Source organism: Pan paniscus, chromosome 10 (assembly GCF_029289425.2).
Source record: "Pan paniscus chromosome 10, NHGRI_mPanPan1-v2.0_pri, whole genome shotgun sequence".
Taxonomy (NCBI): domain Eukaryota; kingdom Metazoa; phylum Chordata; class Mammalia; order Primates; family Hominidae; genus Pan; species Pan paniscus.
In genome coordinates this window covers 29,543,053-29,571,001 of record NC_073259.2, presented here as the reverse complement: position 1 = coordinate 29,571,001, position 27,949 = coordinate 29,543,053, and the positions used below count along the sequence as shown (strand labels likewise).

Here is a 27,949-nt window from a genome sequence, read left to right as displayed (position 1 = left end):
AAGGAATCATCTTTCTTCTTGTCTCTCTTCCTTCATGAGGTTTTCCATCTCTGCTGGGTGATTTCAACCAGTATAGAAGCATGTCATTTTATCCTTCATCTGAAACCAAACATTAAAGTCATCTCTACACCTCTCTTCAGCCATCATTCTGGTTTTCTGTGCCTCTGCTTTTTCATCTGTAAAATGGACAATAGTATTGGCCCTACTTACCTCTTAGAACTATGTTTTGAAGACAGAATTGAAAGTACTTTGAAATGTTAAATGTGTACATGTATATATGTAATTGTTTATAAATTCAAAAGTTCTGTGTTGAGTACCTGCTGGGTGCTAACATGCAAAGAAGAAGAAAAATATACAGTATCCTCAGTGAGCTTTCAGAAGAATAAAGTCAGAGAAGCAAATAAAAAATTACAGTATAATAGTTCTAATGGAGGTTGTGGTATATTGAAATAGATTTTTCGACAACTGCCATTTTTACACATCATGTGCTGACATTTTGAAGTATTCTGAATCCATCTTTCCAATATAATCAGCTAACGAATGGTGGTTTTCACTGTACCAGGTTTCAGCTTGACATTCCAATGAGTCTTACACTGTTTCAGGATAGAATTATGTATTTTTATGAAATTGGAGGAAAATGCTTAGGAGAAGGTGTTGCTGACATAGGAGAATTTCAGGCAAGTCAAGGCTGATTTGATATTCTCAAGACAAGGACTCGTTTGAGTGGTATTAGACTACCTGAAAGACCTCCTATTGTAAAATTTAAAAACCTTGACGTTTGCTCAATTATGCAACAGAGTTATTCTGGGGATGAGTGGTAGAAAGATGGAATGGGAGCTCAGAGTGTTCTCTGTGTACGCAGATCCTCTTCTCTTCTTGGTTCTCTTTCCTTGGGACCACTTCTTCAGGGTACAGACTGGGCCTCAGCATCTGCCAGGCTGGTCTGGCTTCAGGCACTTTTTTTTTTTTTTTTTTTTGTTGAGACGGAGTCTCGCTCTGTCGCCCAGGCTAGAGTACAGTGGCACGATCTTGGCTCACTGCAAGCTCCGCCTCCCTGGTTCACGCCATTCTCCTGGCTCAGCCTCCCGAGTAGCTGGGACTACAGGCACCCACCACCATGCCCAGCTAATTTTTTGTATTTTTTAGTAGAGACGGGGTTTCACCTTGTTAGCCAGGATGGTCTTGACCTCTTGACCTCGTGACCTGCCCGCCTCGGCCTCCCAAAGTGCTGGGATCAGGCACCTTTCTTAAGAGCAGGGATGGAGAAAGGTGAGAGAAGCCTGGGCTTCTGACGATGTGCCTCTGGAGAACTGATGGGATGGGAGGGGGGCACATTGGTTGAGAACATGGACTCTGGAGCCATGTCCCCTGGGCTCAGATCCCAGTTTTGCCACTTACTAGTTCTACAGTCTCATGCAAGTTCCCCGACCCCTCTGTGTTTCAGTTTTCTCATCAGTAAAATGGGAATGATGGTAATTTCACTTCATAGGATGGTTATGTGAATTAAGTGAGTTAAAGTACGTAAAATGTTTAGAAAACTGTCTGGCTGTAGTATTTACTACTACTGCAATAATTCCCACTGTGGGAGGTTTAGAGGTTGCCTTTGCCATCAGCATTTGCATCCTAGCCTGTGTAAGGCAATTATGAAGGTTGCTGGGCTTTTCACTTATAAAAGAAATTGATGAGATGGGTTATTTGAGGAGCAGGTGTTGAATAATCACTGTTAGGGATAATATAATTTTTTAACTCTTCGGGAAAGGATTGCTTCCTCTTCTCCAATAACATGCAAGAAGAGTGCTCTTCCTCTGTGTGTTTCCATTGAGAATGTGATACGTAAATGTGTCTTGGGAATACATGTTATATCTGATGGTCAGCCTTGTGTGTACAAAGGGCAATAGGAGCAAAGGTGGGAACCACCCTAATCTTCAAACCACTAGGGAACATGGGGAAGTGCGATTAGAAAAGGCTGATAGAGGCCGGGCACAGTGGCTCATGCCTGTAATCCCAGCACTTTGGGAGGCTGAGGTGGGCAAATGACGAGGTCAGGAGTTCCAGACCAGCCTGGCCAACATGGTGAAACCCTGTCTCTACTAAAAATACAAAAAATTAGCTGGGCGTAGTGGCAGGTGCCTGTAATCTCAGCTACTTGGGAGGCTGAGGCAGGAGAATTGCTTGAACCCTGGAGGCGGAGGCTGCAGTGAGCTGAGATCGCGTCATTACACTCCAGCCTGGGCTACAGAGTGAGACTCCCTCTCAAACAAAACAAAACAAAACAAAAGCCTGATAGAAATGTGCCCTGTGGACAGGGGTAGGAGGGGTGGCAGACATTCCATGCAGAGATAAGGGCACAGAGGCTGAGGGAGCATCAGGTATTTGGGATACTCTTGGTAATCAACAATTGCTAGATACAAAACTAGAGGCTGGAGGGAAATGGCAGAAGTTGAGACTGGAGTTTAGATTGTGTGTCCTGTAGCAATATCTCCCTGAGCACAAGAGTGATGCGACTGGATTTTCATGTTTCAGAGGTCATTTTGACAGCAGTGAGGACAGGCTGGATAAGGTGAGTGGATGTGAGGAGTATTGGGAGAGGCGAATGGAATCAGCTCATAGAGTCGATGGGCCCTGGGAAAGGGGCTCCTGGAAGTGGAGGAAAGGCAATGAGATATTTAGGAGGGAGATTCAGTGGGACTGGAGAGTGTGATATGGGAAGAGGAGGAATCTGGGTGGATGTGAGGGCTTGAGTAAGATGTGGGAGGCTGCAGCAGAGATCCCTCAGGTACCACATGTAGACTGCGAGGGAAGGGAGTGACCTGTTAGAGAGGGCAGAACCCTGGGAGAGAGAAGAGCCAACAAGGAGAGCAGCGTGGAAGATGCTGTGGGAGGCTAGAGGCAGGGTCTCAGGGAGATGCAGGGTTAGCTTCCACAGAACAGCTGTCAACAACATGTGTACATATAGTTAAATAGAGAAGTAAGAAAAGGTTGTGAAAGAACATTGGAATTTTCCCTTTTAAAAATGATGTTTCATTTAAGAGGAGTTTCTGTTTCATGCAATGGTGGGGACAGAAGCCACATTACACTTGGTTTCTCAGCAAGGATGTTAGAGTCATTCTGGAGTTTTCTGGAGGTGAGACGGATGAGAACTAGGCTTGTTCTGTGCTCCTCGTACAGAGCTGCTTCTGTCCCTCTCCGTTTGTTAGAATTGATGAATTTTTCCTCCTCTGAACCTCACCATTCCCTATACTTAAGTCTATTAGAGTGCTAATTATATTTCATATTTGTTTCTTTATACATCTGTCTTCTCTCTCCCTGCCCATTAGACATAGATTTTCTGGACGAGGGGCCGTATCATTCATCTTCTTTTTCTCAGCATCTGTTACACAGCTTCATTACAGTAGGACTCATTGAATGTGTGTGAGATGAATGGATAGATGGGTGGGTGGATAAGTTAAGAGGTTGGATCAAAGTTTGTGTGTGTGTGTGTGCATGTGTGTGCACACATGAAGCAGGTGATTTGGCTATGAAAGCAAGAGAGGCAGGTGGGGTAGGCTTAGCGCTTATGAACAACAGTACATATTTATAATCATCACTTTGACAAACAGGAAAGGGACTGCTTGGGAAGGGGCACCAACAGGGTTCTATTGAGATCGGAGTTTCTTAGTTCATAAACATGGAGGAATTTTATGGAATTGTAACATTTTAGGATTTTGGAGCTAGAGGGAGCTGTAGGGTTAATCTAGTGCCACCTCCTGTTGAACACAGGGCACTAGTGTATGTGGGCTGCCTTCCTAGCTAGATTAAAAGCATTTTGAGAGTATAGCAATTATCCAGTAAACATTTATTAATTGACAGTGTTAATACAATCTTTACATGAGGAGGGAATAGAGAAAATTAGGTTTATCATTCTAGTTAGAAAGACTGAAAAATAGTTCAAAAACCTATGTATCAGGCAGCAGGAGAATAGCAAAGACAGGTAAATTCAGATGTGTTCTGAGGACCTCCTTAACAGCATTGTGAAATTTTATTTACCCAGTCTTAAATGTGCATCTAACCTTATCCCCTCCCCAAACTGCAGGAGGTTTTCTCCTACCTGCTTTTTGGCGTTTTTGCTGTGAATTTTTACTTTCAGTGGATTATATGCTATTGAACAATAATGAAACATCATTTTTCTTTTCTGGTACTGGCACGAACAAGTACTTGTTTGTAATGGACTCTGTATAGAAATATATTTTGACACTGTGTGTTGGAAAATAATTGTTGCTAATGAATGCACGTCCTATCCCACGCCTAGCCCATTACAGCTCTTTTTTGGTTCTGTCCAGTATTGCCTCCCCGACATCATTTGCAGAAAGGGATATGCCAGGACATGGTCATTAAGGAAGCATTAAAGCTTGCCATTTGGCCTGTGATCTTTCCCAAAAAGCTTTGGTCATGTATGAATGTTGCTGTCGCTGGGCACCTTGTTTTGTTTTTGGCATATCTGGGCCCTCGAGCTCTGGGTGGAGACGAAAAGGGTCGCCCACATTTTGCTGCTGTTACCTGAGGTGGCCAGCAGAGGGCAGGCTGGCTCCTTTCCCTGATCCAGTACCTGGGACGACTCTTCCTGCCCTGTTTGTCTCTGATCCCCACCAATTTTGTTTCTTTCTTTCTTTCTTTCTTTTTATTATTATACTTTAAGTTCTAGGGTACATGTGCACAACATACAGGTTTGTCACATATGTATACATGTGCCATGTTGGTGTGCTGCACCCATTAACTCTTCATTTACATTAGGTATATCTCCTAATGCTATCCCTCCCCACTTCCCCACCGCATGACAGGCTCCGGTGTGTGATGTTCCCCATCCTGTGTCCAAGTGTTCTCATTGTTCAGTTCCCACCTATGATTAAGAACATGTGGTGTTTGGTTTTCTGTCCTTGTGATAGTTTGCTGAGAATGATGGTTTCCAGCTTCATCCATGTCCCTACAAAGGACATGAACTCATCCTTTTTTATGGCTGCATAGTATTCCATGGTGTGTATGTGCCACATTTTCTTAATCCAGTCTGTTATTGATGGACATTTGGGTTGGTTCCAAGTCTTTGCTATTGTGAATAGTGCCGCAATAAACATATGTGTGCATGTGTCTTTATAGCAGCATGATTTATAATCCTATGGGTATATACCCAGTAATGGGATGGCTGGGTCAAATGGTATTTCTAGTTCTAGATCCTTGAGGAATCGCCACACTGACTTCCACAATGGTTGAACTAGTTTACAGTCCCACCAACAGTGTAAAAGTGTTCCTATTTCTCCACATCCTCTCTAGCACCTGTTGTTTCCTGACTTTTTAATGATCGCCATTCTAACTGGTGTGAGATGGTATTTCCTTGTGGTTTTGATTTGCATTTCTATGATGGCTAGCGATGATGAGCATTTTTTCATGTGTCTGTTGGCTGCATAAATGTCTTCTTTTGAGAATTGTCTGTTCATATCCTTTGCCCACTTTTTGATGGGGTTGTTTGATTTTTTTCTTGTAAATTTGTTTAAGTTCTTTGTAGATTCTGGATATTAGCCCTTTGTCAGATGGGTAGATTGCAAAAATTTTCTCCCATTCTGTAAGTAGCCTGTTCACTCTGATGGTAGTTTCTTTTGCTGTGCAGAAGCTCTTTAGTTTAATTAGATCCCATTTGTCAATTTTGGCTTTTGTTGCCATTGCTTTTGGTGTTTTAGTTATGAAGTCCTTGCCCATGCCTATGTCCTGAATTGTATTGGCTAGGTTTTCTTCTATGGTTTTTATGGCTTTAGGTCTAACATTTAAGTCTTTAATCCATCTTGAATTAATTTTTGTATAAGGTGTAAGGAAGGGATCCAGTTTCAGCTTTCTACTATGGCTAGCCAGTTTTCCCAGCACCATTTATTAAATAGGGAATCCTTTCCCCATTTCTTGTTTTTGTCAGGTTTGTCAAAGATCAGATGGTTGTAGATGTGTGGTATTATTTCTGAGGGCTCTGTTCTGTTCCATTGGTCTGTATCTCTGTTTTGGTACCAGTATCATGCTGTTTTGGTTACTGTAGCCGTATAGTATAGTTTGAAGTCAGGTAGTGTGATGCCTCCAGCTTTGTTCTTTTTGCTTAGGATTGTCTTGGCAATGTGGGCTCTTTTTTGGTTCCATCTGAACTTCAAAGTAGTTTTTTTCCAATTCTGTGAAGAAAGTCATTGATGGGGATGGCATTGAATCTATAAATTACCTTGGGCAGTATGGTCATTTTCACAATATTGATTCTTCCTATCCATGAGCATGGAATGTTCTTCCATTTGTTTTTGTCCTCTTTTATTTCGTTGAGCAGTGGTTTATAGTTATTCTTGAAGAGGTCCTTCACATCCTTTGTAAGTTGGATTCCTAGGTATTTTATTTTCTTTGAAGCAATTGTGAATGGGAGTTCACTCATGATTTCGCTCTCTGTCTGTTATTGGTGTAGAGGAATGTTTGTGATTTTTGCACATTGATTTTGTATCCTGAGACTTTGCTGAAGTTGCTTATCAGCTTAAGGAGATTTTGGGCTGAGATGATGGGGTTTTCTAAATATAGAATCATGTCACCTGCAAACAGGGACAATTTGACTCCCTCTTTTCCTAATTGAATACTCTTTATTTCTTTTTCCTGCCTGATTGCCCTGGCCAGAACTTCAACACTGTGTTGAATAGGAGTGGTGAGAGAGGGCATCCCTGTCTTGTGCCAGTTTTCAAAGGGAATGCTTCCAGTTTTTGCCCATTCAGTATGATATTGGCTGATCCCCACCAATTTTCTGATGTGTCAGATTGCAGACTCTAGAATCAGTTATGTAATGAAAAAACTAGTGGGAAAGGGGCACAAAATTCATTTTTTTCCTCTAAACCACTTGAGGTTTTTGGGGCAGATCTCTTTTAGCCCACATCAGTGGCCTTCCCTGAGCATTTTCTGCCCTAATTCTCCTAAAATGACCCACAAAAGGTATACGGGGCTCAACCCTCAACCCTGTGATGTGGGGAGGTTTGTAGTCGTCAGGTGTTGGATGATGATTCTAAGTAGAACTGTTAAAGAGGCTTCTTTTGGCTGAATGCGTGGCTCACACCTGTAATCCCAGCACTTTGGGAGGCTGAGGTGGGCGGATCACCTGAGGTCAGAAGTTCGAGACCAGGCTGGCCAACATGGTAAATCCCTGTCTCTACTAAAAATACAAAAAATGAGTTGGGCTTGGTGGCGGGGCCTGTAATCCCAGCTGCTCAGGAGGCTGAGGTGGGAGAATTGCTTGAACCTGGGAGGCAGAGGTTGCAGTGAGCTGAGATCATGCCATTGCACTCCAGCCTGGGACACAGAGAAATTGGGCCTTCATTCAGAAGACTTTAAAACAAAATAAAAAAGAGACTTCTTGTGTTTGAGGTCCCACATTAAGGTCTGCAGTGCACCACACTCCTATAAAAAGACACGGGCTTTATGGCGCTAAACAGTCTTTATGTATCCATGTTAATAGATTGTTGTTGTTGTTTCTAGAAAAGTGTGATAATAATAATCATCCCTTTTAGAGGAAGAGCTAAATTTGTGAACAGTATTGGGCTGTGGGTTCTGGAGTCCTGAATCCTGTTTTTGATGCTACTGGGTTTTTCTGCACATCATCCTGTTTTTCTTTGTTGACTTACTGGTGACTCCTCTTCAGTGTGTCTCATTGAGAAAATACATTTCTTGGCTGGGTGTGGTGGCTCATGCCTGTAATTCCAGCACTTTGGGAGGCCAAGGCAGGCTGATCACTTGAGGCCGGGAGTTCAAGACCAGCCTGGCCAACACGGTGAAACCCCGTCTCTACTAAAAATACAAAAATTAGTCGGGCGTGGTGGTGGGCACCTGTAGTCCCAGCTACTTGGGAGGTGGAGGCAGGAGAATTGCTTGAACCCAGGAGGTAGAGGTTGCAGTGAGCCGAGATCATGCCACTGCACTCCAGCCTGGGTGACAGAGTGAGACTCTGTCTCAAAAAATAAAATAAAATAAAATAAATAAAATAGTTTCTTCTTTTAAGATTTTAGTTGCCATAGTAAGGACGATTAATCCTATATCATAAAACATAACAGCTTTCCTGGGGGGAATGAGCAATTCTCTCTGCCATCCCAGTCTGACCACTAAAAAAAATTAGTTGCAATTTATTTCTGTATTAAGAGTGAATGTTGAACAATGAGCAGAAGGTGTGTCTGCTGTTGTCATTGTTCATTCAACCCCACCAATGGGAAGACCAGTGGAATGTAAAATTGCTTCAGCTGTATGTACTGTTCAATTTCAGCATCCATTGACATCTGTGTCTTCTCCATGGAAGGCTGGGGCTAGGCTTTCTTCAACTTTCCCATTAAGTTAATTCTCCTTGCACTTGAATTTCAATCTGTATTTTACTTGAAACCATATCCAAAGTGTGTGTCAGTGCTTTGAATATAGTTAGGAAATGAGAGCCTCAGAGTGATTAAATGAAGTGACTGAGTTTTCCTGGAAAATGAACCTAATCCTTCTCTCAGTTCATACAATAATGAAATTTGAGATCCTTCGGGGATCATCTAGTCCAATTTGCTCATTTTACAGATGAGGAGATTGAAGGCTCAGAGAGTGGAATAAGATGCATACAGCCAGCTCACATCCATTAGGAGCTCTGTTATTGTTTAAAAAAATCAGAAAATGACAAATGTTGGCAAGAATGTGGAAAAACATTGAAACCCTTGTGCACGGTTGATGAGAATGTAAAATGGGGGAGCTGCTACGGAAAACAGTATGGTGGTTCCTCAAAAAATAAAAATAGAATTGCCATGTGATCCAGCAAATCTATTTCTGGGTGTATACCGAAAAGAACTGGGAGCAGGGTCTCAAAGAGAAATTTGCACATCCACGTTCATAGCAGCATGAGTCACAATAGCCAAAAGGTGGAAGCAGTCCAAGTGTGCATCAGCGGATGAATGGATAAACAAAATGTGTTACAGCATCTACATACAGTGAAACACTATTCAGCTTTAGAAAGGAAGGAGACTGACACATGCTATGACATGGATTAACCTTGAGAACACTATGCTGAGTGAGATAAGCCAGTCACAAAAGGACAAATACTGTATGACTCCACTTATATGAGGTACCTGCAGTAGTCAGATTCATAGAGACAGAAAGTTTAATGGTGGTTTCCAGGGGCTGGGGAGAGAGAGAGTGAGCTGGTTTGGCTGTGTCCCCACCCAAAGCTCATCTTGAATTGTGGTTCCCAGAATCCCCACATGTGGAGGGAAGGACCCAGTGGGAGGTAACTGGGATCATGGGGGTGGTTCCTCTCATGCTGTTCTTATGATAGTGAGTTCTCACAAGATCCGATGGCTTTACAAGGGTTTTTCCCCTTTTGCTTGGCGCTTCCTCCTGCCATCATGTGAAGAAGGACGTGTTTGCTTCCCCTTCCACCATGATTATAAGTTTCCTGAGGCCTCCACAGCCATGCTGAACTCTGAATCATTTATAAATTACCCAATCTCGGGCAGTTCTTTATAGCAGCGTGAGAATGGACTAATACAGAGAGGAATGGAGAGTTGTTGTTTAATGTGTATAAAGTTTCACTTTTGCAAGATGAAAAGAGTTCTGGAGATTGGGTATACAACAATGTGAGTAGTGCCTAACACTACTGAAGTGTACACACAAAAGGGGTAAGATGGTAAACTTTGTATATATTTTACAACAGTGAAAAAAAGATGCTCTCAAGTCACATGGGTAGTTGGTGCTGTATTTGCTCTCAACTCCCTGTCCTGTGGTTTTCCTAATATGCCATTCGTGGCATTCTTTCTACCAAACTAATCGTGGATCAAAAGCTAAAGCGTCCTTTCCCAAACTGGTTTTTTTACCAGTTTAAAAAATTTTACCAATTAAAAAGTTTAATTTTTTAAATTTTTTAGAGACAGGGTCTTTCTCTGTTGCCTATGCTGGAATGCAGTGGCATAATCATAGCTCACTGTAACCTTGAACTCCTGGGCTCAAGGAAGGCATCTTCTGCCTCAGCCTCCTGAGTAGCTGGGACTACAGGCCCATGCCACCCTGCCTAATTTAAGTTTTTTTTGTTTGTTTGTTTGTTTTTTTTTTTTTTTTTTTTTTGTAGAGCTGGGGTCTTCCTATGTCTTCCAGGCTAGTCTTAAACTGCTGGCCTCAAGTGATCCCCTCACCTCAGTCCTGGAAAGTGCTATGATTTAACAGCATGAGCCACTATGCCCAGCCAGAAAAATAAATTTCATTGTTTGAACTTGGCTGCTGTTTGACTCTCCACCTTCCTCTCTCCTTCAGATGGCTCCTTCCCACTCTGTGCTCCAAGCAGAATGAGTTACATGCAGTACTTACAATTTATCACATTCTCTCTTGCCACATGCTATTTCCTCTGCCTGGTACTCTTTTCTGCACCACGTTTATATAGTACTTCTATTTTTAGGATTCAGCCGAAGCACCATCCCTTTTGAAAGTTCTTTTGACCACATAGTCTGATTTAGGTGCTTACTACTTCCAGGGTCGTCCTGGCCACGTGGCATTGCAATACTCTATTTCCTGGTCTGCATCTCCCACTGGACTGTGCTGTGCCTGTCTCAATGCTCTGTGTCTAGCACATTGCTTGCACAGGGGAGGTGCTCAAAAATGTTTGCCATAAGATGAACTATACCTTGGAAGATACTGCCATAAGAGAGACATACTGAAAATTGCCAACTGATTTGTATCTCTCTGGCTTTTCTAAGGGTATCTCTTATTTTTATTGTGGTAAAATATATATAACAGAAATTTTACTATCTTAACCATTTTAAGTGTACAATTCAGTGACATTAGGTACAGTCATGCTGTGCATTCATCACCACCAGAACTCTTTTCATCTTGCAAAACTGAAACTCTGTGCCTATTAAACAGTAATTCCCCATTCCCTCCCTCCCCAGCCCCTGGCAACCCCCATTCAGTATTTGTCCTCTTGTGATGAGTTTGTTTCACTTAATATAATGTCATCAAGGTTCATCCATGCTGTAGCATGGATTATATAATATAGTAATATATCCATGCTACAACATGGATATTTAAGGCTGAATAATATCCCATTGTATGTATTACCACATTTTGTTCTTCCATTCATCCATCCATTCATCCATCTTTGGGCACTTGGGTTGCATCCACCTGTTTGGCTGCTATGAACATGGTATAGCTCTGTGTTTTAAAACATGGCAAGTCTGTCTTTGTGCTATCCATTCAATACCACACAAAACTATACTTCTAATAACTGGAATTCTTTTTGTGAATTTTATTTAAATAGTTTTTGGGGAACAGGTGCTTTTGGTTACATGGATAAGTTCTTTAGTGGTGATTTTTGAGATTTTGATGTACCGGTCACTGAAACAGTGTACACTGTACCCAATGTGTAGTCTTTTATCCTTTGCCCCCCTCCCATTCTTCCCCCCAAGTCCCCAAAGTCCATTATATCATTCTTTTGCCTTTGTGTCCTCATAGCTTAGCTCCCACTTATAAGGGAGAACATATGATATTTGGTTTTCCATTACTGAGTTACTTCACTTAGAATAATGGTCTCCAGCTCCATCCAGGTTGCTGCAAATGCCATTATTTCATTCCTTTTATGGCTGAGTAATATTCCATGGTGGAATGTTACTTTTGTTTATCTACTTGTTGGTTGATGGGCATTTAGGTTGGTTCCATATTTTCGCAATTGCAAATTGTGCTGCTATAAACATGCACGTGCAAGTGTCCTTTTCATATAATGACTTCTTTTTATTAACACCCTGTAGCTAATAACCTGAATTCTTTATAGCTTGCATTCTGAAACATTTTTCTCGAACTATCCGCCTTCTGGCCTGTTCCAGTCATTCTGGCTTTCATCTTGATTTGTTTTTCTTAAAACTTTCTCCAGCTTCCCTCTGCATCTGTGATTCGTGCTCTGCTTCTTGTTTGTGGCTTTGGATCAATAATGCTACAGATCCAGTCTAATTAATCATGGATCAAAAGCTAAAGCATCCTTCCCCCAGATGGTTTATTATTAATACCGCCCAGAAAAATAATTTATAATTTAATTCTCTACCTCATAGAGTTTGGGATCCTTGGTAGAATGTGTTCCCTTCCCCTTTTCTTCTTCGCTATTTCCTCCTCTTCCTCTCCATCAAAAGTGGCTTTATCTCCACTTTTGCAGCTGACAGCAACCCTCCCATGCTCCGTTGATGAAGCCCTCCTTTCTTAACCCCTCGTCCATATGGCTCTCCCTCCACCCTGCTCCATCTCCTGTGATCTCAAGGCCTCGGAGAAATGATCTCAAGGCCTCGGAGAAATGTAAAGTGACCTTTGGTATTTGAGACAACCAATAGCAAAATATAGCTCCCACTTCCAACAGCCCATATTGGTGGGGGAGGGATTTGCTTCATACGTGGTCTGTGTTGGGCCATTCTCCTTCTCCATGTTTTCTCTGTTCTTACAGCACCATCTTTTTGCCTCATTTCTTTGCTCTACTCTATTCCTCCCCCATCATCGTCTGGTGACTCACACTGTAATCCTAGCACTTTCGGAGGATCACCTAAGGTCAGGAGTTTGAGGCCAGCCTGGCCAACATGGCAAAACCCCGTCTCTACTAAAAATACAAAAATTAGCTGGGCGTGGTAATGGGCGCCTGTAATCCCAGCTACTCAGGAGGTTGGGGCGGGAGAATCACGTGAACCTGGGACCGGGAGGCTGCAGTGAGCCAAGATGGTGCCACTGCACTCCAACCTGGGCAACAGAGCGAGACTCCATCTCAAAAAACAAAACCAAACCAAAAGAAAACCCTGAAGTACTACTGACCTAATGCTATGTAACACAGTTTACAGAAGGCTTTAGTGTAACATGGAGAGAAGCTGTAGCATGAAAGAAAATAGGCAATGGCTAACTACTGAATCAAATCCTAGACAATATTGTTCTTAAATGACCTTTGACTTTCTTCTCCTGCGAATTCCTCCTGATAATCTTTTCCTCTAGGCTCTACTAATCTATTCTGTTGCTCAACCATCCTTACTGTTAGGAAGCCAGAAGCCCCAGAGCCTAGAAGGTAAACTCACATCACTGGCCTAATCCAATTTTTCCCTCATGGAGGAGTCAGCCATAGATAAATTTGCTGCCTACTAGCTTCACTCTGTGCCATTCTGACTCACCTGGATGGCATCAGGCAGGATAGAGGAGGCATTCTAAACATTTCTCTTTGAACAAAGTTCATTTGGAATCAAGTTGTATACCAAATTTTGTAATGCAAGTCTTAGACATATGGCAAGGGAACATCTGAAATGTTGACTCACTCTATCAAAATGTCAACATCAGTAAGTAGTTAATGAGATTTTTATGAGATTTAATGAGTAAGTGTAATATAGTGCAAGATTTTTAAAGCATTTTTAAAAAGTCTTTGGACAATTTTGTTCGAATCATCTCAAAAGTTATCTTAACACAGATAGTGATTATGACAGCTGCTCCCTGCATGGGAGGGAACACAACAATGGCACAAAAATTATTCAAGGCCGATTATACTGAGTCTGCATCATTGAACATTTTCTCTCTATGGAGAGGGTCTTCAGTTTGTTGCTTTTTCAGCTAACTAATCAGCTTCCTGTTCCTTTCTCACATTTGGCAAATTAATTTTCAGGACAAATCATGTCTGCAGTTTCTAAGGAAACTACAGGGGCTCAGATTTCTCCCGGATGAGTTACAGGGTGGGTTGATGCAGAAAGGAGTGCTCTGTGAGGTGCTCACCAAGCCCCATCCCACTGTGTACCCTAATTGACTCCTGTATGTCCAGCCATGGCATCGTATAAGATAGAGCCAGTATTTGTAGCCCTTACCTGAGAACTTCACTTGTTCTGTTATCATGAGATTTTTTTTGTTAACTGGCAGTGCTAGGCTGACCTTGTTGTTGCTGCTTCTTTGATATTTCTACCAGTACCTTGTTTGTACTAGTAGTTAAATAATGGAAGAAGAGTTTTTGGAAATGATGGACATTTTGTTCAGTTGGTAACTTAAATGGGGGCTGTGAACAAGTCTACTTTCAGAACTTCCAAAATGTTTTGATCCTGCTAAGATACAAAATACCTGATTATATTTTATTGACTTAGTAGATAGAGTATGGCTTTCAAGTGAGACAGACCTGGGTTCAAATCTCAACTTCACCACTTAGTAATTGCATGACCTTGGAAAAGTTATTTAACCTTCTGGTCAGTTTGTTCATTCATTTGTTCATTCTTTTTTCTTTTCTTTCAGAATAAAATAATTAGAAAAGTGCAAGGAAAAATATAATAATTTCCAATATTCTAACTACCCAGAATTATCTACTTATATTTATATGACTGTATTTTCCTTTAGTTGTTTTTTTCCTATGCCTAGGAAAAAATTACCCTATTGATATACGCATACACTCCCCTTTTACTTCTTGTTTCTTGGGTAATAATATATACTTTGTTGGGCTAAACAAGATAAAATAATTAAAGCATCCTGCCCAGTGTCTGATCCACAGTAAACAATTGGTATATGGCAGTAGTTGTTATTATTGTTAATCCTCCTCCTATATTTGCGCATCTCCGTTAGCAAATATAGTCCTGGCAAATCAACAAACTTATAAAAATAATTGTTTTTGGACAAACTATTTCTCCTCCCACGATATATTTGTAAGCCACAACTGGAAGAATTGGTGTTAATACGTGTAGGAATGTAGAATACATTGTAAAACCTATTTATATTGCAAATAATGAAAATGTATTAAAGACCAGACCTTTTTCATAAATGATGGACTGCACTTGGTAAACTTTAAAAAAAATGGTTGAACCAAATTTTAGAAAATTGCATGCATTATTTAAAAAGCTATGATGTTGGAGAAATAGAACAATTGAGAAGAAAATTACTCACTTAAACTTTGCTGTGAAAGATTGATTTTTTTTTTTTTTTTTTTGCTTGCAGTGATCTTGCAAAGCCAGTGGCTACGGAGTAATTAATGCTGGGGCTTTATTAATTTATGAAGAGCAGGAAAGGGTTGGCTTGTCTGCATCGTAGCTCATTCTTCTCAAGTAACATGTTTAAAAAAATCAAGATGCTGAAAAATTGGAGCAATTTGTCAGTTTAAACAAACGTTCTTTTTATGGGCTTCCTGGAGTGATCTTGCATTAAATTTCTAGGTCAAATTGGGTGGTAACAAAATTAAAGAGCAAAGAAGCTTGGGTGACCTGGCGGCATTGTTGGTAATCTATGACAAATGTTGTAAGGTAGGTTTAATTGTCCTTAAAAATATTGTAGGGTTGGACATGGTGGTTCAAGCCTGTAATCCCAGCACTTTGGAAGGCCGAGATGGGCAGCTCACTTGAGCCCAGGAGTTTGAGACTAGCCTGGCCAACATGGTGAAACCCCGTCTCTACTAAAAATACAAAAATTAGCCGGGTGTGGTGGTGCACGCCTGTAGTCCCAGCTACTCGGGAGGGTGAGGCAGGAGAACTGCTTGAACCTGGGAGGTGGAGGTTGCAGTGAGCCGAGATTGCGCCACTGCACTCCAGCCTGGGCGACAGAGCAAGAGTCCATAACAACAACAACAACAACAACAACAACAACAACAAAAGAAAACCCCTATGAAGTAGGCACTTTTGCTGTCCCATTTTCTGGATGAGCAAACTGAGACAATGAACTTACCCAAGTTTACATAGCCACTGACTGTGGGAGCCAGGTTTCAAACCCAGGCAGCTGTACATTTTAGCTACTATTCTATGCTGACTGCCATTATATCTAGAATTTCAAGAGCATTTTCACCTGATGAGTAGAGCAAACATGTGACATTTGAGCATCACATGTTTTGGAAACTTGTCAGGGAGACTAAGAATAGTGTTTGAATTTTTTAATACGTGGTGTAAATCTTAGTCAAAATAACCATTTGTAAATACATCTGCTAATTTCTCTTGTAGTTGGATAAAAAGTCCTTTTCTAATGAGTGGGATGGTATGGCTTCGTTCTTGACATGATGAGCTCATGATTTCCTGTCTTTTTAAAGTTCATGCTGACTGTCAAATGTGCACGGAGCCCCATGCTAGCTGCAGGCAGGGGAGGAGAGAGATACAACAATGAGTACGACTTAGTTCCTGTGTCACAGTTTATGATGTATTGAGAGGAAAGAGACTGCCTATGAATAATACAAGGGCGTGGATGAATCAGGTGTGGGTGTGTGGAGAAGTGTACCATTTGGAATACAGTTGTTAAGGAAGGTACTTTTTTTTTGAGATAGGGTCTGGCTCTGTCACCCAGGCTGGAGTGAGGTGGTGTGATTTTGGTCCACTGCAAACTCCACCTCCCAGGTTCAAGTGATTGTCGTGCCTCAGCCACCTGAGTACCTGGGATTACAGGCGAGTGCCACCACGTCTAGCTAACTTTTGTATTTCTAGTAGAGACGGGGCTGTGCCATGTTGGCTAGGCTGGTCTTAAACTCCTGGTCTCAAGTGATCTACCTGCCTCAGCCTCCCAAAGTACTGAGGTTACAGGTATGAGCCACCATGCCTGGCCAGGAAGGTACCATTTCTAAATGTCAAATCAGCAGGATCCCAATCTGATATTCTTCATGTGCCATAGATAAAATTAAAAAAAAAATTTACTGGGAGCCTAGTTTGTATCAGGTCATGTGCTAAAAAACTACTTTGAATTTTTAAAAAATACACTGTGGGTACTTAGTTTTCAAGTATCAGGAAGGTTTAAAATCTAGTGAAACTAGAAGTAATTTTTTAAAAAGATAGAATCTGTCCTCCTGAGGAGCTTGCATATCTGATTGATGCTGGCACTGGGCCATACTGATGCACTGCCAAGTGACACTCTGTTGTAAGCACGGACTAAAGACAGTGGTAATTAACAGTGCTGGCACTGCTATATTAAGTACATGAGTATAATAGGCCACGCTTATACTGTTTCTAAAAGAGAAGGAGAACATAGAAAGTGTATATATTAAGAGCTGTCTGCTTCCTTAGGAGTTTTTCTCTACTACCAAAACTTGAGATTGACTTTCAAAAACAAGACATAAATTTGACCATTACCAGAGCCCACTATTACTGGTGGATTCTTATATATTTATGATGGTAAAGATAAAAGTGAAAGTAATTCACCAGATATGCTACCTTTTGAAATGCTGAGGCCTATAGTGACTGACATACCATTAAATTCCTCTTATCCCCAAATATCTGTCACCTGTATAATTCAGGAGACATGTACGTTCCTTTTCATGTAGATGCTGATGTGATTTGAAATCTCTTTATGTTCACTCCTCTATGATTCAACCACAGCTGAATGTTCTGTTAACCTTTATCTCTAGAACATAGTAAGGGAAAACATTTGATAATTCTGTTAAATGTTCTTTTGAGTCAATTTTTTAATATTGACTTTTGAAATACAATGCCAATTCTCTTTACACAGGTCTTAATTTTACTCGTGGGAGTTAACCTGCTTAGTATGACTTTTTGGCTCACATTTTTTTCTTTCTGGTTCTCTGAACTGCCTTGAAAATAAGTTTCATTTTAAGAAATAAAATTCGCAGCTACTTTATGGTGTTTCTAGAAAAAGCAATAATAGAAAAGCAAATGTGGAAGCAGGAATTATGAAGTTTAGCTATTAAAAAAGACGTTTTCAAAAGGAGGTTCTGTGAAGAATCCTGCGTCTCTACTTTCATTTTTAAAATTAAACTTTAAATTTATTGCAAAGTAAGACTACTGTAGCAGCACCTCATTGCATTGGAATATAACAAATATATCCGTAGAGAAATCACAAGGAAATAAATTCATGAAAAAACTCATAAAGCATTTAGTTTTATATGCACATATACAATCATGCATAAATATATTTTTTAAACTTTCATATTTCAGATGATGACTTGGGTTCAGCTTAATTACATGAACTTCCAATACTTGTCTTGAACTCTTAAACAATGAGAATAACGATGTAAAGATAATGTAAGATTCTTTTTTTTTTCTTTTTTGAGACAGAGTCTTACTCTGTCACCAAGGCTGGTAGTATGGTGATGTGATTATGGCTCACTGCAACCTCGACCTCCTGGGCTCAGGTGATCCTCCCTAGTAGCTGGTATGATAGCCATGTACCACCATGCCTGGCCAAATTTTTTTGGTAGTGTTTGTAGAGACAGCGTTTTGTCATGTTGCTCAGGCTAAGGTTCTTAATAAATATATGAAAATTTGATTTGTTCAGAATACTTTTTTTTTTTTTGAGATGGAGTCTCGCTCTGTTGCCCAGGCTGGAGCGCAGTGGTGCAATCTTGGCTCACTGCAACCTCCGTCTCCCGGGTTCAAGCGATTCCTGTGCCTCAGCCTTCCAAGTAGCAGGGATTATAGGCATGCACCACCACACCTGGCTAATTTTTGTATTTTTAGTAGAGATGGGGTTTCACCATGTTGGCCAGGCTGGTCTCGAATTCCTGACCTCAGGTGATCTGCCTGCCTTGGCCTCCCAAACTGCTGGGATTACTACAGGCATGAGCCCCGGCATCCAGGCCCAGAATACTCTCTTTAAGTCAAGAGAGTGTAATACCTTGTAGAAATATTCTTAACGAGGACTGACACCAAAAGGATTTCTTTGTTTAAATTTCAGTTTATCTGAAAACACAGCAACTCAAACTGTATTGTCCAAGCATTGCTGTTGGCCAACATTTATATTGGATTGAGGAATTCTAATAGAGTAATAAGACTGTCTGAATATCAGTTAAATTGGTCTCAGAGAATTCTAGGGTTGGAAGCTGCTCTACTGGTATTGCTAGTCTGGCCTCACCTCATTTTAAATGTCCTTTCACAGCATCCCCGACTGCTGGGCTTGCAGCCTTTGCCTGAGAACTCCAAAGCAGAGGACATTTATGATCTCCTGAGGCTGGATGTTATATTACAGTCACAGCATTCTTTTGTTCCTTTCTTTTCTTTTCTCTTTCTTTCTCTTCTCTCTTTTCTTTCCCTCCCTCCCTCCCTGCCTTTCTTCTTTCTTGCTTTTCTTCCTTCTATCAGGGTGTTGCTCTGTCACCCAGGCTGGAGTACAGTAGTGTGATCAGGGCACAATGCAGCCTTGAAATCGTAGGCTCTCAAGTGATCCTCCTGCCTCAGTCCACCAAGTAGCTGGGACTACAGGTGTGAGCCACCATGCCCAACAGAGCATTCTGAAATTTTGCTGACATCTGCCTCACCACAGCTCCCACTTAGCAGTTCTAACTTAGTCCTTTGGAGCAAACACAAAACTAATTTCACAGTTTCTACCAAGTGAGTGAGGGCACTAGAGGAGTATGCGGCGAAGACCTCAGTGGGGTATCCTGGCCAGTCAGACTCACCCTGTGGGTCAGAATCTGGGTCCTGTGCTGGATAGACCTCTGGGATGACTGCTCACAGCGCCATTTTAGCCTCTAGTGCAGCAACAACAAGCACTAATCAAAGGACAGTATTGAGCGCCTGCTTTATGCCATGACTTTCATTATGTCATTTAATTCTCACCGTAACTCAAATATCATTATTCTAAAGATGAGGAAACTGAAACCCAGACATTAAGTAACTTGCTCAAGGACATAGAGGAAGCAAGTACTGGCATCAGAATTCTAACCTTTGTCTGCTGCGTTGCCTCCTGGAGGGTCTCACCAGGGGTGATGACCTGACCTCTGTCTCTTCACACGTCTCCTCATTGGCCCACACGTTCTACATTGTTTCTTCTGAATGAACTCAACCTGGAGAGCGAAGGCTTCCAGACCTGCCAAACCAACATTATTGTTGATTCCAATCTCTCTCCTCTTCTGGTACTTCCCTCTTGTCATCACCAAAATCAAGCATATTACATTCGAACTCATCACCCTTCTCCTGTCTAGGGACACATTTCTAAGTTAAATCTACCTCAATAGATATGAGAAACCTCTCCTTTCATACCTCTCCTCAACAGGGTCAAAAGAATCTTTGGGCCTGGCACATGGCTCATGCCTGTAATCCCAGCACTTTGGGAGGCCAAGGCAGGCGCATCATTTGAGGTCAAGAGTTCGAGACCAGCCTGGCTAACATGGTGAAACCCCATGTCTACTAAAAATACAAAAATTAGCCGGGCATGGTGGCATGCACCTGTAATCCCAGCTACTCAAGAGGGTGAGGCACAGAAATCACTTGAACCCAGGAATTGGAGGTTGCAGTGAGCCGACATCCCTCCACTGTACTCCAGCCTGGGCAACAGAGTGAGACTCTACCAAAAAAAAAAAAAAAAAAAAAAATCTTAGAATGGCTTGGTGTAAGGTTGGGGAATCCCAGCTAAATGGTTCATCATGACCAGGTTAAACAGTTATTTCATCTTCTGCAGTGATGAGTGTGAGTCTTCCAGTTCTATTCCTGATGTGGAACTAAAGAGCTGAATACCACAACTGTAAGAAGAGCATACATGAGCTTTGTCCTTGGCCTGTTTTCAGGTGAAATTTAATAGCTCAATGAAATGGAGCTCTGGGAAAACATTGCAACATATATAATACTTAAGATGTAGCAAGAATGGTATCTCTCCAATTATTCACATAGTATTTTAAAGGACCTTTCACACAATCCTTGTGTCCTTGTCACTACTCACTCAGTAAACTGTAAACTATTTTTTTTTTTTTTTAGACAGTCTCATGCTGTTGCCAGGCTGGAATGCTGGAATGCAGTGGCACAATCCTGGCTCACTCAACCTCTGCCTCCCTGGTTCAAGTGATTCTCCTGCCTCAGCCTCACAAGTAGCTGGGATTACAGGCACATGCCACCACGCCCAGCTAGTATTTGTATTTTTAGTAGAGACGGGGTTTCACCATGTTGGCCAGGATGGTCTTGATCTCCTGACCTCGTGATCTGCCCGCCTCAGCCTCCCAAAGTGCTGGGATTACAGGCATGAGCCACTGCACCTGGCCAACTGTAAACTCTTTGAGGGTAGCGTATGTACTGTGTTCATAATTTTCTCTCTCATAGTTCTTAGTACAGTGCCTTTCCCACAGCATCTGATTAATGATTTTTTTCATGAATAAGTGAATGAATAAAAGAAATATAAAGGTGTCTTTATATGGTCAATATCAATCTAGCTCAAGTAGTAGTGAGTCAGTTTCGGTCATTTTGAAGCAAGAAAATACTTAACAGGAAATACCACGACAAGAAGAATATGATGAGATCTAAAATCTTTGGTTAGTTATGCATCTAAGGTTACATGGATCTGGCAGCAGAGTTTTAAGTACATTTCTGTATGACATTCTGAGTGTGATTTGGTGTTGGAATTTTAAAGCCTCTCTGTTCCATGCTTGATAGAGTCCTTTCTCAAAAATTAACAAAATACAAAAGCTACACCTGATTGTCTTAAAGGATGCCTGTATTTAAATAGAGAAGTTATTTTTATGACTAAGATAAGAAAATCATATAAAGAGAGAATGTCCCATGTAGGTAATGTGATCTGTCAAATAATTTTAAAGTTTTTTTCTTCCCCCTCAATTTCCTCCTGCTGCCCTGCCCCTTCATCTCTGTCATGAGGGGGAAACTGTTACAATGCTCATAGTCTGTGGACTCTGTCTTGGATAATGAATTGAAGGAACTACTTTTTTTTTTTTTGAAATGGAGTCTCGCTCTGTCACCCAGGCTGCCAGTGCAGTGGCATGATCTCGGCTCACTGCAAGCTCCGCCTCCCAGGTTCAAGCAATTCTCCTGCCTCAGCCTCCCAAGTAGCTGGGATTACAGGTGTGCGCCACCACACCCAGCTAATTTTTGTATTTTTAGTAGAGATGGGGTTTCACCATGTTGGCCAGGCTGGTCAGTCTCCCGAAGTGCTGAGATTATAGGCATGAGCCACTGCACTCGGCCTTGAAGGAACTACTTGTTAAGTCCCTACTTTAGTAGATCTGAGGAAAGTGTTAACTTCTTGTAGAAAAGGCCACAGATCTTGTCTGGTTAGCAGACGCCACTTCACTATTCAGGAGCTGTTTACACATGTTCAAAAATTGTGCGTTGAGGAGAGAGGAGGAAGAGTGGCTTTTATGCCACCAGACCTCCATTCTTTTTATTATCACAGGTGCAAAATGTCCCCATCTCCTGCCCAATGGGAGACAGCACTAGATCTGTTGGTCTGATGAGATCTCTGATGCTCAGCTTGTGTGCACATCAGCACCTGCCAGGGAACTCTGCAGCTGTACAGATGAGTTCCAGGCCCACTTCCCCAGAGCAGGCTGGCTCCCTGTGGTCTCTCTCTCCTCATAGCAGGCTTCCAGGGCCTTTTCTCTTGGTAATTGTCAGTCCCTGAAGATAAGCACGTAGGCCCTTTTTATTTTAAGACTTTACTGTTAAACAAAAAAAATAGCAGCATTAGGAAATCACAGGTCTCAGACCCACTTCCCCTTCTGGAAGCCCCTTGGGACGTAGTTTTTATTCCTTGTGTTGGGCTTTCTTTTCTTACTGACTTCTTCCCTCTTCTCCCATTAAAGGAAAAGTTCGCTCTCAAGGAAACCTCATTCCCAGCATGTAGGCCTGAAGATGCAGGGTATGCCGAATGGTCCATACTTTTTTTTGTTTCAGCCTGGGAGCTCACATCTGTGGGGGATGTCCTCAGGTTATTAGCTCTGCGACATTCGGGGCATTTCCTCAAAGCCTTCGTTTTCTTTAGCAATCCAAATAACATTATCTCATCCAATGTGAAGTGTTCATTAAGCCTTCCTTCCCCTAAATTCAGCATAAGTCATAACCATTGTAGACTGTGGCAGTGTATAATTTGCCCAAATGTGAATTCACTATTATTTGATTGGTAAAGCTTGATTAGTAAAGAATAATGGTAAATTGGCCTGGCTCCTGAGATTCTCAGGCAAAGTCCATGCTGTCTTGAGTTCTCTGTAAGTTGACTTTAGATGACATCTTTCACGTTTGGAAAACAATATTCCAGACATGAAATAAAAAACTGTGAGTCACACAATCAACATAATACTAGGCTTGGGCCATCACTGCTTTTAGAGTATTGTGTTTTAGTGCTCATGTAATTATCTGTTTGCTATAAAAGTTGGCAGTCCTGACTTTCCTCTCCAATGTAAACAAAATAATATTATCTAATTCCTTTGCTGTTTATTGCCATCATAGCAGAAACTCTTAAATTTTATTTTAAAAACAGAGTTAGATTTTCCTCGTAATAGATCTAAAAGAGGTGAAATTGAATGTTCCTTTTGCAAGCAAACAAGCTTCTGTCACTACTAGTAAAGAAAAGTATTATAAGTAAAGAAGAATCTAAAGAGAGGTCTTTTTATCAGTCATGACACATGGGTGAGTTGACAGCCTAGAGTCTAGATGTCAGCTTTGGCAGTCTGGAAATTTGGTATCTTCAGGTTACTGACTGGTGAGTGAACTCAGGGGTATTGACTGCTATTAACTGGTCAGTATATTCTCTGTGCTGCAGCAGAGTCTATATGGGAAATCAAATGACAATCCAAAGTTTGCTTGGTGAGCATGACGTCAGAGCCAAAGGGAGTTGGATGGTCTGAGTGGCATATGTCACAGCCCCAGGGGCAGGACGTCCTCCTCTCCACTCCAGAGACAGTGTTGTAGAACAGAGCTGATTGCTTGTCCTCTTGGCTTGCCTAGTGATGGAAACCGAGCATGAATAGCCTCTCTTGTTAAAATAGAACACAAAACCCTCTAAGATTTGAGCATATGAGAGGTCTGGAAGACGAGACTGTGCATGCAGTTACCAACTTGTCCTGCTGGATTTTCCTTCTCCTGCCAGTTCCCTCTCTTTGACTTCGGGTGTTCATCACCATCTTCAGCCCCAGGGTATACTGTGCCCTCTAAAAAACTGGTCAAAGGGAAGCATCAGACCTCTTCCTATGGCTCTCAGTACAACTGAGATAGGCTGCAACAGCCAATGAGTGTCTTATTAAAATTAATACAAAGCTGAAGGATACAAACATGTACCAAAACTGTAAAAAGTTGATGGTTGATGGAGGATAAATTTCCGTACCGGAGCTCGCAGCAAAAGGTTGGGAAATTTAAGCCAAGCAATTAGTCATGACCAGCTTAAACAGTGACTTCATTTTCTAAAGTGATGCCTTTTCAAAGAGTACTGCCCTTTTGAAAGCATCTTTACCTCTGCCAGGCAGCTACAACTGAATAGCTTGCATGTCCTTTATTAGCCTGCTTTACTTTTGCAGATGGCTCATCTCATTTTTAATAGATTCTTATACAGCTCATTCTTAGGGTTGCACCATTTCTGACATTGTCCTCAAATTCTGGGAAGCGTCATAGGAATGCCTTCTTTTTCTGGCTTGTTTAGGCTATCTTTATGAAGGCATTTAAAAATATTCAATATTTTTTCAATCAATAGCAGCCATTTTTTTTTCTTTTGATACAGGGTCTTGCTCTCTCACCCAGGCTGGAGTGCAGTGGCCAATCATAGCTCACTGTAACCTTGAATTCCTGGGTTCAAGTGATCCTCCTGCCTCAGCCTCTCAAGTAGCTAGGACTACAGGCATACACTACCACACCTGGCTAAGTTATTTTATTTTTGCAGAAACAGGGTCTTGCTATTTTGCCCAGACTAGTCTTGAACTACTGGCCTCAAGTGATTGTCCCACCTTGGCCTCCCAAAGCACTGGGATTACAGACCTGAGCCACAGCACCTGACCCAGCAATTAATTGCTTTTTGTTTTTGTTTTTACTTCTGAGGCAGGGTCTCACCATCACCCAGGCTGGAGTGCAGTGGTGCGATAATGGCTCATTGCAGCCTTGACCTCCCTGGCCTCAGGTGATCCTCACACCTCAGCCTCCTGAGTAGCTGGGCCTACAGGTGTGTGCCATCATGCCCAGCTAATTTTTGTAGCTTTTTTTTTTTTTGTAGAGATGGGGGTTCGCCATGTTGTCCAGGCTCAGCCATTGTTTTTCAAGTTCAAATTGTTTCATCTTTGGCCAATAGGAAGGAGCCTATTTATGTGACTCTTGTGTCTTTTTGACTTGACCCCATTAATTGTGAAACATTTCCTTTCTTTTTGAGCTCATCAAAATGTTTCAGGGTCATCTTGTACTTTTTCTGTCCCAAACCTGGAATCAGTCACTCCTCAAAGGAGCCTTAGTTCCTTTGAGTGGGGAATGGTTTTTAGAGACCATAACGTGGGTGCTGTGGGTGTTCATTGCTGCTGAGTTGTCCTTACTTCTAAACCTATTCAATGAATGTATGTATTTTTTTGAAAAGAAAAAAAAATGAGTTCATACTAGTGTTTCCCATATAAATATATAATTGTAATATTTTAAAGAAAACTTAATTACTTTGGTTATACACATATTTTCTATTACACTGAAAACATCTTGGCTCCATTTGATGTTAGCATACTTATTTATTTGCTTTATCCTGTAGTGGATATAAGAATTTAAGAAATATGAATATTATTAATAACAAGAATACTACTGAATGAAATGTAAGGTTTCTTTGCAGTTTTATTTGCTCTGGGAATATGTACAACTGTTGATGTACAGTCATAATATTGTGTTCTATGTCAACTTAAGAGAGAATTATTTTTTTCTGTGTTCTTATGCTATAAGTGGGATAGTCCATTAGGTTGATTTGTTTCCATTAATTTTCAATTGTTAGGGTTTTCTTTTACAATTTAAAAATAATTTATTCATTTATAGTCAGGGACTAGGTCTGTTGCTCAGGCTAGAATGCAGGGGTGCAGTCATAGCTCACTGCAGCTTTGAACTCCTAGTTTCAAGACATCCTCCTGCCTTGACCTCCCAAAGTGCTAGGAATACAGGTGTGAGCCACCGTGCCCAGACTATTTTATGTATTTTCAAAATTTATTTTTATTTTTATGTCTTTTTAAGAGATGGGGTCTCGCTATGTTGCCCAAGCTGGCCTCAAACTCTTGGGGCTAAGCAATTTTCCCACCTCAGCCTGCCAAGTAGCTGGGACTATAGGCATGCTGCTCCATCATCCTGGTTTTTTAAAAATTTAATTTGTTAATATTATTAATATAGTGTTATTCCAGAGCCAAAACTACAGGAGGCACATCAAGAGAGGACTCAGTTTTCCATTCTTGTCTCCTCCACGATGTTCCTTCTCCTATACAAGTTTTCTAATTTGTTTTTGGTTTATCCATCTAGTGTTTCTTTTTATAAATATTAGCAAACACAAGTATCTTTATATCCCCCCCCACACCCTTTCTTTCATCCATTTTAATGGTAAATAGTCTATTGGTGAATATTGCCGTTTGAGAATGACTTTTTTTTTTTTTTTTAAAAACCATAATGATGGGCAATAGTTCAGAACTACTGAAGTCTGGCTGGAGAGATGAGGAACATTACTTTTTAATACTGCTTGAAAAGAGAACACTTTTTTTCTGGAAGCCCATTTTTCTAAAAGAAACAATCATTTTTTTTCCTTCATTTTCTCCGCGCCTCTCTAATCTGCCAGGAAATAATTCAACGCAATTCGGGCTGAAGCGTGTGCCTCGCCGCCTGCGGTTGGGTCATGGCCCCTTCTGAGACTGCTCGGAAGTGGGAGAGGATGCTTGCCCTTACGGGTGTTCTGCCCCTGAGACTGGCGCCCCTTGATGCTCCCTCTGTTCCCTCCCAGATCTTGGGAGAAGCACGGACATCTCTGTTTCTGCTTTTGGTCCCCGAACGCAGTTACGCGCCCACTGGCTCCCTGTCTCTGGCGCTTCTGGGCGCGGGGGAGCTGGGGCGGCCCCGCCTGCGCACGGCGGTGCCGGGATTGGGGGCGGGCACGCAGCCTCCGTCTCCCACGCGCTCGCTCGCTCGCTCCCGCCCTCCCCGCCTCGAGCGATCTCCTGCCTCAGCCTTGCAGGCTCCGCACTGCAGATGCCTGCTGGCTTCCCTGCGCTCGGCGGCTCCCGCGGTGCCCCGCAAGTCCCCGTGACCCTCCAGCACCAGCCGGCTGTGCGCTCCCTGCTCCCACGGGCCGGTCAGCTGCAGACACTCACCCAGCTCCGCGAGCTCAGCCGCTCAGCCAGTGGGGTAGCGGGGACCGAGACGGACGGTAGCCGTGCCAGAGCCCGGGGCGCTCTCGGATGCGGCAGGACAAGCTGACCGGGTCTCTGAGGCGCGGGGGGAGATGCCTGAAGCGGCAGGGCGGCGGCGTGGGCACCATCCTGAGCAATGTGCTCAAGAAGCGCAGCTGCATTTCCCGGACCGCGCCCCGGCTGCTGTGCACCCTGGAGCCGGGTGAGGACCCAGGGCTGCAGATGGGGCGCTGTAAAGTAGCGCCGGGGCTGCCCGCACTTCTGCCTTAGCCTGACTCCGTCTAGGCCGGGGAGCTCTGGGGAAAGTCCGCGTGCCACCTGGTGCGGGGCACCGCGTTGGCACCTGCAGGGAGCGATTGGTCTGGAAGGGTAGAGGGCAGACGGGGGCCTGGGTGGGGCAGCGGCCTCCCCAGGCGCGGAGAACCCGCTGCTTCCACCCTCTGCCCGCGGACCCCCACCCTGCGGCCTGTGTGCTCGGCTTTCTCCGCGTGGCGGGGAAGTGCGGGTGGCTGCCCGGGCCCTCAGAGGCCGCACCACCTATTGTGTTCCAGGCTCGCAGGAAGCCAGACCTTGCGAGAGGTGTGTGGGGGCGGAGAGTGGCACAGGTTTGACACTGGAGGTCGGAGGAGGAAGACAGTGGCTGCAAAGGCAAAATCGCGTGTTATTTTCCCAAGAGTCCCTTCAGCGTGAGTGCCGGGGTCAGCTCGAACTGGAGCCTGTAATTTGTGAGTGCGAGTGGGGAGCAGCAGGAGATCCTTTTCATAGGTGAGGTCCAGGAACGAGCCTGGTCGTGCTAGGCAAGGCCCTTCCCACTGTCAGCCTGTGTTTACCCATCCCTGCTTCTCCAGACTGCATAACTCCGTGTCGGCTCCATCACCCGGCATCCCTCCCCGGGATTTTAAGAGCCTGGCCCTAGCGCGGGCTCCTGGGCACGGAGGTTTCTGGCAAGGAGTG

The 27,949-nt window shown here is 42.6% G+C and overlaps 1 protein-coding gene across 5 annotated transcripts in view; it reads left to right on the top strand.

The window, feature by feature from the left end:
* The window catches only part of TBC1D30 (TBC1 domain family member 30), a 119,305-nt gene that overhangs the window by 38,528 nt on the left and 52,828 nt on the right, over positions 1–27,949 (top strand). Inside the window, exon 1 of one of the 5 annotated variants that reach the window (XM_034935507.3) lies at positions 26,793–27,197. The exons of 3 other annotated variants lie outside the window; for them this stretch is intronic. In XM_034935507.3, the coding sequence (XP_034791398.1) occupies positions 27,044–27,197 (154 nt within the window). In that variant the 5' untranslated portion in view covers positions 26,793–27,043. Of the gene's footprint in view, positions 1–26,792; positions 27,198–27,737; positions 27,761–27,949 lie in introns of those variants that run through there. One more of the 5 variants, XM_034935510.4, reaches the window with a different exon arrangement.